This window comes from Mobula birostris, chromosome 1, assembly GCF_030028105.1.
Source record: "Mobula birostris isolate sMobBir1 chromosome 1, sMobBir1.hap1, whole genome shotgun sequence".
NCBI classification, from domain to species: Eukaryota; Metazoa; Chordata; class Chondrichthyes; order Myliobatiformes; family Myliobatidae; genus Mobula; species Mobula birostris.
Window position 1 is genome coordinate 120,172,462 of NC_092370.1, and position 12,215 is coordinate 120,184,676.

Genomic DNA, 12,215 nt, shown 5'->3' on the forward strand with positions numbered 1-12,215 from the left:
AATATATGGTTGAACTATTTGTAATTTATAATTTGTCTGTAAATGTGCAGTGATATTTGATTGTATGTTAACTTTGATTGTGATGAGAAATGTCCCCGATAGATTGTAGTCAGATGAAAAAAATTCAGTTCAAGAAACCTCACTGGTTAAAACAGATATTTAACAGACCGTATGCCAGCACCACAATGCCTCCTTTCTCTCTGTGCTGTCCTGCCTAAATATATTTAGAAAATTTCTTTGAAAAGTTCTCATTTGGATATAGCATATGTTTTGGATTTTGTATGCAACATTAGGTTGGTCATTGAATGAGCATGAAATTGTTAGATTGAAAAAGCATGAAATTATCTCTAGCTATCAGAAAATCAGGGTTTAATTTTCTGCAGTGTAAGAGTACCAGCACAACGTTCTTAGTGAAAAGGAATCTGTCAGTAGCTTTTCCTGAATTAAAATATTAATCTGTTAATGGAGGCACTTTGAAATATTACATTCTGAAAGTTATACAAACTGAAGATGCAGGCTGACCTCTCCTCAGTACGCAGCGCCTCCGTGGAGAAAATTAGGAGCACCAGGTTTCTGGGAGTGTATGTAACTGACAATCATACCTGGTCCCTCAGCAGCACCTCTTTAGTCAAGAAAGCACATCAGCTTATCTACTTCCTGATAAGATTGAGATGACTGTGGCTACTACCCCCAGCTTTTATAGAAACACCATTGAGAGTGTCCTGACCAGCTGCATCAGCGTCTGGTCCGGGAACTGCAAGGCATCTGACCATAACTGTCTACAAAGGTTTGCGAGCACTGCTGAAAAGATTATAGGGGTTTCTCTTCCACCCATTGGAGATATTTATCAGGACTCCTATATACATAAGTCCCTTAGCATTGTCAGTGAACCCTCCCTTCTATCCAACAATCTCTTTGACCTCTTACCATGAGGCAGGAGGTACCGTAGCATTAGGACAAGAACTGTTAGTATGGGAAATGATTTCTTCCCCCAGGCTGTAAGAGTACTGAACTCTTTGCCACCACCCAGGTCTCATCATGTATGAAGCACCATTAGTGTTATACTACTTACTTTTTAATTTGCCTTGTATATGCATCTTATTTTTTTTAATTTATTTGTGGTGATATTACTTTGTTTTGTATATGTGAATTATATATACTGTGTTGTGCACCTTGCTCCAGAGGAACATTGTTTCGTTTGGCGGTATACATGTATGCGGGCAAATGACAATAAACTGAATGAACGTGAAGTTGAAATCTGAGCAGTTCACTGCTCAGATTTCAACTTCACAAGAGGATATCTGAAAATTCCATTGACGCTGCTGTTTTGCTGCAGTTTTCAGAAATACTTGTTTACTTGTAAATGCATAATCTTTGTCATGAATTCATTGCCTATGTATGATTAGATATGATGGCCAATCTTACTTGGGTTAAAATTAGTTCCATATGATAGTCCTATTGACATTCCATTTGCTGTGTGATATATTAACTTGTTCCAAAGATAAAAGTGCAGAATAAAACAACAAATGAACTACAAAGTGGAAGGTTTGCTTGTGCTGCACGGAGATGGGGAGGGGGTATTTAAACTGGAGTTGCAGGGGGATGGGAACCAGAGCGCCAGAACAGATAGAGGAATTGTTGTGGGTAAAAACATTGTTAAGCTTATGTACAAAGTTGGGTATTGAAAGGTCTAGCATGATGGGACCAATGTTCTGAGCTGCGTATATTTCACGGTGTGAAAGGTACAAGGAGTATTGTAGGAAAGGCAGGTGGGCTTAGGGCATACATCAGCATGTGGAATTATGACATTGTAGGCATTAGTGAGACTTGCTTGCAGGTCAGTCTTCCAGGGTTCTGTTATTTTAGATGTGTTAGAGTGGGAGGGATTAAAGAGGGAGGAGTGGCCTTATTAGTCAGGGAAAATGTCATGGCAGTGCTCAGCCTGGACCAGCTGGAGTGCTCGTTTAGTGAGGCTTTGTGGGTAGACTGAGGAATAAAAAAGGCACGGCCACACTAAAGGGATGATAGTATAGACCACCCATTAGTCCACAAGTTTCAAGGTAATTGTGGAAAAGGATAGATCTGCTTCTCAGGTTGAAATTCTATATTGGAGGAAGGCTAATTTTGATGGTATCAGAAAGGATTTAGCAAGTGTGGATTGGATCAAGTGGTTTTCTGGCAAAGGTGTAGTTTGTAAATGGGAGTCCTTAAAAGTGAAATTTTGAGAGTACAGTTTGTATGTTCCTGTTAGAATAAAAGGCAAGGTTAACAGGTTTAGGGTACCTTGGCTTTTGAGAGATACTGTATTGCGGTCCTGGATAAGAAAAAGGAGGTGCATAACAGCTGTAGGTAGACTGGAACAAATTACGTACTTGAGTATAAGAAATACAAGAGAATACTTAAGAAAATCAGGAAGGCTAAAAGAAAACATGGAAGTTACTCTAGCAGACATGGTGAAGGAGAATCCTAAGAGCTTCTACAGATACATTAAGAGCAAAGGGATAGTGAGCGACAAAGTTGGTCCTCTGGAAGATCAGAGTGTAATTATGCGTGGAGCCAAAAGAAATGGGGAAGATCTTAAATCGATTTTCTGCATCTGTATTTACTCGGGAGACAGACGCAGAGTCTATAGATGTGAGACAATGCAGCAGGGAGATCATGGACCTTATACAGATTATAGAGGAGGAGATGTTTGGTATCTTGAGGGAAACTGTGGTGAATAAATCCCCAGGGCCTGACATGGTGTTTCCTTGGATCCTGTGGGAGGCTAGTGCAAAAATTAAAGGGGCCCTAGCAGAGATATTTAAAACATCCTTGGCCACAGTGAGGTGTTGGGGGAATTGGAGAATAGCTAATGTTGTTCCATTATTTAAGAAAGGCTCAAAGAGCAAGCCAGGAAATTATAGGCTGGCAAGCCTGACATCAGTTGTGGGAAAGTTATTGGAAGGTATTCTAAGGGACTGCATATGTAAGTATTTGGATAGACAGGGACAGGTTAATCATGGTAAATGGCATGGTAAATCATGCCTGACCAATCTTAGTAGAGTTTTTCGAGGAAGTTACCAGGAAAGTTGATGAAGGTAAGGCAGTGGATGTTGTCCACATGGACCTTAACCAGGCCTTTGAAAAGGTTCCACTTGGGTGATTGGTCAAGAAGGTTGTCTCTTGGCATTCAGGATAAGGTAGTAAACTGGATTAGACATTGACTTTGTGAAAGAAGCCAGAGTGGTTGAAGATGGTTCCCTCTCTGATGAGGTCTGTAACTAGTGGTGTGTCGTAGAGATTGGTGCTCGGTCCTTTGTTGTTTGTTATCTGTATCATCGATCTGGATGATAATGTGATAAACTGGATCAGCAAATTTGCAAATGACACCCAAGATTGAGAGTGTAGTAAACAACGAGAAGACCACTAAAGCTGACAGCGGAATCTGGATCAGTTGGAAAAATGGCAACTGGAATTTATTGCAGACAAATGTGAGGTGTTGTACTTTGGAAGGACCAACCAGGGTAGGTCTTATACAGTGAATGGTAGGGCAGGGAGGAGTATAGTAGAACAAAGGGATCTGGGAATACAGATCCATAACTCATTGGAAGTGGTGTCACGGGTACATAGGGTCGTAAAGAAAGTTTTTGGCACATTAGACTTCACTAATCAATGTATTGAGTACAGGAGTTGGGATGTTATGTTGAAAATGTATAAGATGTTGTTGAGGGCAAATTTGGAGTATTATGTTCGGTCTTGGTCACCTACCTACAGGAAGGATGCTCTGTTAATAAGATTGAAAGAGTGCCGGTAAAATTTACAATGATTTTGCTGGGACTCGAGGACGGAGTTATAGGGAAACATTGAATAGGTTTGGACTTTATTCCCTAGAATGTAGAAGATTGAAGGGAGAATTGATAGAGGTACAGTACATAAATTTATGAGTAGTGTAGAGACGGTAAATGTAAGCAGGCTTTATCCACTGAGAATGGGTGAGACTGCAACTATAGGGTGTGTGTTAAAGGAGAAAGTTGGAATGTTTGTGGAGAACCTGGGGGGAAGCTGCTTCACTCAGAGGGTGCTGTGATTATAGAAGAGCTGCCAGTATGTGGTGAATGTAATGTTGATTTCAACATTGAAGAGAAATTTAGGTAGGTACATGAATGAGAGGGGTATGGTCCAGGTGCCGGTTGATGGGACGAGGCAGATAGATGGGCTGAAGGGCCTGTTTCTGTTCTGTACTGTTCTATAACTATGAATCTAAATGAATGTGCTTGGCTTATTTAGCCTTTGAAAGAAAAAGGTCAGATAAAGATTCAGAAGCATTTTGTATTTTATGTGACTTATAATAAGTAACATTTCTTCCTTTAAATGTTTTAGCACATCGGACCAGCAATCCCAGAAGTTAGTTCAATCTGGTTTAAACTGTACATCTACCATATTACTGGACAAGGACCTCCATCATTATTACTTACAAAAGGAACAAGGCTAAGAAAACTTCCTGAAGTTTTTCAGGTATTTTTTTGAGAAAATGTACTTTCATAACTTTAATGTATGAACTGGATATTTTCATTTGTGTACAATTTGAGCATCACTTAGAATTGATTAAAAATGTAAGGTTCTTGCTCCCTTTTATTTTCAGGGCTATGACCGGCTGCTTATAACCTCCTGGGGGCACGATCCTGGAGTTGTTCTTACTTCAAATGTGCTCAGCATGCTGAATGACGCTCTAACGCATTCTGCTGTGTTAGTACAGGTAGCACCTGGGTTCCTTTGAGCATACTGCATGCTGTTAGAAAACATAATCTAGCCAGGAGAATTTTTTTTCCCCCCGTGTGTGTTCAATCACAAAGCCACAATTAACATAATAAAAGTATGAATTTATAGCAATATTAAATTTTTAGAATGGCTACTGGCAGTGCTACAGATAAATGTGCCTCTGTTAGAAAATATTGAAAAATCTGTAAAATTTAGCATAATAAGTTATCTGAACTTTGGGGCCTGGAAAAAGTTCGTGATGATTTGGGCAATATTACTACTTGGAGTTCAGCTTTAGAAATAAGAAATATAAAACTATATAAACATATCCCAAGCAAATGTTTTTGAAGCCATTGTTGTAAATCAGTGGGGCAGAAATGTCTTTGGTTGCTGGTGTTAAACTCCATGGACTACAGTGAAGCTGAGAGTGAATACAATAGTGGCTAGTAGACGTATTGTATATTTGACATCAGTAACCAAAGATCTACTTCACTTCCCTTCCTCCCATAACATCATTTGGATGTTCAGCAATAAGGTAGTAATGTTGCATAAATAATAGTGTAATTTTAATAAATTAATCCAGTGCATTGTTGTTTCAAGGGTTTTGGTATCCATGGTGAGGGAGAAACCACATATGTTCCTTTTCCCTTTGATGAAGTGGAGATGAATGGAGGTGAGCTTTTACAGCTATTTTTCATTAGCTTTCCTGATTAAAGTGGCATTATGAGAAAGTGCAAGCAAATTTCCAATCAAATGTGAGTTGACTGTTTTAACATAGAGCATAGAAGAATATAACACAAGAACAGGCCATTCGGCCCATATGTTGTGCTGAACCAACGAAAAAGCTCATCAAAATCACTTAAACACTAATCCCTCCTATCTACACCATGTTCATTATCTCTCCATCTATGTGCCTATACAAACATCTCTTAAAAGCCTCTAATGTATTTGCCTCTACCACCATAACAAACAGCACATTGCAGGCATCTTCGACTCTTGAGTAAAAAAAAAACTTACCCCTCATGTCCCTCTTGAACCTACTCCTTTCTCACCTTCGATGCATGCCCTCTGGCATTAGACATTTCAATCCTGGGAAACAGATACTCTCTGTCCACCATCTATGCCTTTCATAATCTTGTAAACCTCTGTAAGATCTCCCCTCAGTCTCTGGCGCTCCAGAGAAAATAACTCAAGTTTATCCAGCCTCTCGTGATAGCACATTCCTTCTAAACCAGGCAGCATCATGGTAAGCATCCTTGCAAGTAGGTTTGCTAGCATGGTTTGAGAGGGTTTAAACTAATTTTCGAGGGGGATGGGATCCACAGCGATAGAGCAGTGAAAGAAGTGCATGGAGTAAAGCCAGATCTAACATATAGAGAGGCTTTGAGGAAAGAGAAGCAGAATAAAGGGTGTAAAGGTAGGAGGGTAGAAGGGCTAAAGTGCATGCTCTTCAATGCAAGAAGCATCAGAAACAAAGGTGATGAACTGAGAGCTTGGATACATACATGGAATTATGATGTAGTGGACATTACAGAGACTTGGCTGGCACCAGGGCAGGAATAGATTCTCAATATTCCTGGATTTCAGTGCTTCAAAAGGGATGGGGGGGAGGAGGGGTGGCATTACTGGTCAGGGATACTATTACAGCTATAGAAAAGGTGGGTAATGTAGCAGGTTCCTCTTTTGAGTCAGTATGGGTGGAAGTCAGGAACAGGAAGGGAGCAGTTACTCTACTGGGGGTATTCTATAGGCCTCCTGGTAGCAGCAGAGATACCGAGGAGCAGATTGGGAGGCAGATTTTGGAAAGGTGTAAAAACAACAGGGTTGTTATCATGGGTGACTTCAACTTCCCTAATATTGATTGGCACCTGATAAGTTCCAGGGGTTTAGACAGGGCAGAGTTTGTTAAGTGTGTCCAGGACGGATTCCTGTCACGGTATGTTGACATGGCCAACTAGGGGGAATGCCATACTAGATCTAGTATTAGGTAACGAACCAGGTCAGGTCACAGATCTCTCAGTGGGTGAGTACCTGGGGGACAGTGACCACCGCTCCCTGGCCTTCATGGCAAAGGATAGAATCAGGGAGGACAAGAAGATTTTTAATTGCGGAAGGGCAAATTATGAGGCTATAAGGCTAGAACTTGTGGGTGCGAATTGAGATGATGTTTTTGCAGGGAAATGTACTATGGACATGTGGTCGATGTTTAGGATCTCTTGCAGGACGTTAGGGATAAATTTGTCCTGGTGAGGAAGATAAAGAATGGTAGGGTGAAGGAACCACAGGTAACAAGTGAGGTGGAAAATCTAGTCAGGTGGAAGAAGGCAGCATACATGAGGTTTAGGAAGCAAGGATCAGATGGTTCTATTGAGAAATATAGGGTAGCAAGAAAGGAGCTTAAGAAGGGGCTGAGAAGAGCAAGAAAGGGGGCATGAGAAGGCCTTGGCGAGTAGGGTAAAGGAAAACCCCAAGGCATTCTTCAATTACGTGAAGAAGAAAAGAATGACAGGAGTGAAGTTAGGACCGATTAGAGATAAAGGTGGGAAGATGTGCCTGGAGGCTGTGGAAGTGAGTGAGGTCCTCAATGAATACTTCTGTTTGGTATTTACCAATGAGAGGGAACTTGATGACAGTGAGGACAATATGAGTGAGGTTGATGTTCTGGAGCATGTTGATATTAAGGGAGAGGAGGTGTTGGAGTTATTAAAATATATTAGGATGGATCAGTCCCCAGGGCCTGACGGAATATTCCCCAGGCTGCTCCACGAGACGAGGGAAGAGGTTGCTGAGCCTCTGGCTAGGATCTTTATGTCCTTGTTGTCCACGGGAATGATACCAGAGGACTGGAGGGAGGCGAATGTTGTTCCCTTGTTCAAAAAAGGTAGTAGGGATAGTCTGGTTAATTATAGACCAGTGAGCCTTACGTCTGTGGTAGGAAAGCTGTTGGAAAAGATTCTTAGAGATGGCATCTGTGGGCATTGAGAGAATCATGGTCTGATCAGGGACAGTCAGCATGGCTTTGTGAACGGCAGATCGTGTCTAACAAGCCTGATAGAGTTCTTTGAGGAGGTGACCAGGCATATAGATGAGGGTAGTGCAGTGGATGTGATCTATATGGATTTTATTTACGTATTTGACAAGGTTCCACGGGGTAGGCTTATTGAGAAAGTCAGAAGGCATGGGATCCAGGGAAGTTTGGCCAGGTGGATTCAGAATTGGCTTGCCTGCAGAAGGCAGAGGGTCGTGGTGGAGGGAGTACATTCGGATTGGAGGGTTGTGACTAGTGGTGTCCCACAAGGATCGGTTCTGGGACCTCTACTTTTCGTGATTTTTATTAACGACCTGGATGTGGGGGTAGAAGGGTAGGTTGGCAAGTTTGCAGACGACAGAAAGGTTGGTGGTGTTGTAGATAGTGTAGAGGATTGTCGAAGATTGCAGACAGACATTGATAGGTTGCAGAAGTGGGCTGGGAAGTGGCAGATGGAGTTCAACCCAGAGAAGTGTGAGGTGGTACACTTTGGAAGGACAAACTCCAAGGCAGAGTACAAAGTAAATGGCAGGATATTTGGTAGTATGGAGGAGCAGAGGGATCTAGGGGTACATGTCCACAGATCCCTGAAAGTTGCTTCACAGGTGGATAGGGTAGCTAAGAAAGTTTATGGGGTGTTAGCTTTCATAAGTTGAGGGATAAGAGTTTAAGAGTCGCGATGTAATGATGCAGCTCTATAAAACTCTGGTTAGGCCACACTTGGAGTACTGTGTCCAGTTCTGGTCACCTCACTATAGGAAGGATGTGGAAACATTGGAAAGGGTACAGAGGAGATTTACCAGGATGCTGCCTGGTTTAGAGAGTATGGATTATGATCAGAGATTAGGGGAGCTAGGGCTTTAATCTTTGGATAGGAAGAGGATGAGAGGAGACATGATAGAGGTGTACAAGATAATAAGAGGAATAGATAGAGTGGATAGCCAGCACCTCTTCCCCAGGGCACCACTGCTCAATACAAGGGGACATGGCTTTAAGGTAAAGGGTGGGAAGTTCAAGGGTGATATTAGAGGAAGGTTTTTTACTCAGAGAGTGGTTGGTGCGTGGAATGCACTGCCTGAGTCAGTGGTGGAGGCAGATACGCTAGTGAAATTTAAGAGACTGCTAGATAGATATATGGAGGAATTTAAGGTGGGGGGTTATATGGGAAGCAGGGTTTGAGGGTCGGCACAACAATGTGGGCCGCAGGGCCTATACTGTGCTGTACTATTCTACGTTCTATGTAAACCTCTTCTGCGCGCTGCCCAAAGCTTTCTTACAATGGGGCAAACAGAACTGTTTGCAATACTCCAGATGTGGCCTAACCAGAGTTTTATAAAGTTGCAACATAACCTCCCTTCTAGCTAATTACTGCCTCTTCAGTCAGTTCCCAATCATTAAAGTGATAGAATGATCCAAGAAGTTGGCTTACCTCCATCACCTTGAGGGCATTTAAGGATGGACTACAAATGCTGGTCTTAAATAAAGATTTCAATGCTCTGAGGTTACTTTTTCAACAATTTCCCTGAGCATAAAGGACTAACTTGTACCTTAGCTGCTGCTGCTTGTCCTGACTGTATCAAACAGTGTGGAGACCATAAAAGCATTGTTGGTTTGTTTCCAGTTCTATGTATAGGCAGTCCCTAGGTTGGGCAAGGATTCAGTTCCTAAGAACTGTCAGTGGACCAATTTTCCCTAAGTCAGAAAGGAACAATTGCAATGAGAATTTATTAACAAGAATATATATTTATTGTCTTTCCCTGTATAGTTACAGTGGTCGAGAATCAGAATGTCCTACATCAAGTAGCTAATTTCAATGGAAAGAATCGATGGATGTTACATTGTTTGATAAAATATTTTCCAAGGATCAATTGAAGTGCTTGTTTTGTCTTATCCCAAGCCAAATATCTTAAGTGACCTCCTTCTGTAATTGGGCAGGTGCATTCTTATGATCTGTTTATTACTGTGTGGAGGTTGAATGAATCCTGGTTGTCTTTTGAATTAATTTGCTGCTAATCCTAACCCATAATTTCTGGAAGATGTTTGCATGTCTGTAACTAACTTTCCTGTCTTGAAAAATGCTTTAAATATTTATGGGAAAATTTGCATAGTCTCAAATTTCCTTTAGACAAGAAAATCTGCAGATGCTGGAAATCAAGCAACACACACAAAATGCTGGAGGAACTCAGCTGGCCAAGCGGCATCTGTAGAAAAGAGTAAACAGTCGATGTTTCGGGCTGAGACCCTTCATCAGAATGTCGACTGTTTACTTTTTTCCACAGGTGCTGCCTGGCCTGCTGAGTTCCTCCAGCATTTTGTGTGCGTTGCTGAAAGGTTTTCCATAACCACTGTATATGTTACTTTGATTAACTTTTCTTTTAACTCTTTTCCTTTGGATTATTGCAGAATTTTCCCAGAGTAACATGTGCTCACATCGAGCTTTGAAAGCACTGAGGGCAAAAGTGGATCTGGACCATTTCTGTGGGTTTGTAAACATGCTGAATCCTCGAGCTCGGCGCAGCAGTGGGAGACGACCCAGTGAAGACCTGGAAGAGAAAGGTACACAAAGTTCAGCTCATCATAGCCAGAACTACTTTGAAAATGCAGTTGTCCAGCAGTTTTAGAAATGGTGAATATCCTGAGGTATTTTGAGCCACAAAATTGTCATAAGACAGCACAATAATGAGGGGCATTCTAATGAGGAGAGTGTAGAACTTTTCATCACAGATTTATGGAAAGGAAGAGGCCTCTGTCCAGCTCCATGTGAGTCTCCAAGTATTGTCTGACTTTACATACCCTATTTCTTTTAGTCTAAGTTATTGTTTAGCTTTCCTTTAGGGTTAACCTCCACAGGGTCTCAGGAGAAATTCCAAAGTTCTTCATGACCAAGCATATTATCTTAAAATATAGTCATAGTTGTGAGGAAAGAAATATTACAGCCAGTTTATGGACGCGATAACCAGATCAGATTTTAGCTGAGCAGCTAACATTTGGCCATTCATAGGAAATTTCATTCTTTATTTCTGGAGCAATACTCTAATTATTAATGCCATGAGACCTTTTATGTTAAACTGAGAGGGAAGATGGTAGGGTGCAGGGGTTGCTGTGTGGTTTGGGATCATATCCTAAACACAGTGCATGCAAAACTACAAAAAACTGTCACTACTACATTGGGGTTGTTAATTTTTTTTGCTCAAGTTTCTGGAATGTAGAGCTGGAACCTCTGACCTCGGACTGAGTTGCTACAAGATAAACCTTGACTGATTCCATTAAGTGCCTTCAAGCTCAGCTCTGTGCTGCTATACTTTTCAGGCACTCAAGAGTACTCTGGGTAAAGCATTTATGGGAATGAGAATTGATGTGAATAATTTGGATGTTTTCAGGGATAAACAAGATAACAATGGGAAGGATAGATATTGAAGAACGTATTGATTTATTATGGATTAGATTTGGAGAAGGCTCTTGTGGAACAGAAGTCCGTTGGCTCATGTCTACAATAAATTCTGTGTTGGGTCATTGATTATATATTGGCTTAACATTGTATTTTGTGATCAGATTCCACAGCTAGTGCTGAAGAAGATGTTAACTAGATTTATAAAATTTCTAAAAGCTTTAATGTCACATAAATTAGTTGATTTTCCTAATCATGAGATTATAATCTTACAGTTTCTTCAGTGCTTTCATTGAATGCAATTAATGTGATCTTTTGAAAGCCAGGGCTACAGCTAAACAGTTGATTCATGTGTTATGGTTATGACTCATGAGCTGAGAGAACATATGAGCCGCAGGTACAGCTTTAGGTCCTCTTCGAGATGGAACAAAAGCCAGTCTGTCTCTTAGATTGCTGTTCTTGTTAAGTGTACTACTACATAAATCTGTGCTTCCCCTTGGTCACTTAAAATCTGCTCAAATCTCGTTATTATGTTAAATGCACTCATTTGTGTCAGCATAACTCAGGGACACCACTCCTTTCTCAGTCAGGCCATGGATTCAAGACCTGTTCCAAAAAAATTGCACTGTCAGAGGCACTTCATTTGATATGTTGAACTCAGATCTCATCAGTCTTTTGAAATGGATATTGTGATCCTGTGGATTATTTAAAGAAGATCAGAATGTACCCCTGCTATCTAGGCATTATTTCTCCTTCTCCAAAATTCCCAACACAGTTTATATATTACCTTGCTGTGTATTGATTGATTGTTGAGTTTTGCTAAATTGCAGTAATAACTACAAACGCTTCATTGCTTGGAAAGCACTTATGAAAGTTTTGCAGCCTTAAAAGTCACAATTTAAGTGTTACTTTCCTTGTTGAACTTCTCTTAAAAATTATTTGTCCTGCTGGCACATTTTGGTACCACAAAATGTTTTCACCCTGTAGTCCCCCCATCACTGATGATGGAATGCAGATACAGGTCTTTTCCAGTTGTCTTGTTCATTCGTTCAAATTTAC

The 12,215-nt window shown here is 41.0% G+C and overlaps 1 protein-coding gene across 5 annotated transcripts in view; it reads left to right on the forward strand.

Moving 5' to 3' along the window:
* fam91a1 (family with sequence similarity 91 member A1) overlaps positions 1-12,215 on the forward strand; it is a 63,607-nt gene that overhangs the window by 36,285 nt on the left and 15,107 nt on the right. For all 5 annotated transcript variants that reach the window (XM_072261409.1, XM_072261419.1, XM_072261437.1 and 2 more), the window contains 4 exons: positions 4,363-4,497; positions 4,625-4,738; positions 5,341-5,413; positions 10,172-10,324. In XM_072261409.1, the coding sequence (XP_072117510.1) occupies positions 4,363-4,497; positions 4,625-4,738; positions 5,341-5,413; positions 10,172-10,324 (475 nt within the window). The remainder of the gene's footprint in view (positions 1-4,362; positions 4,498-4,624; positions 4,739-5,340; positions 5,414-10,171; positions 10,325-12,215) is intronic.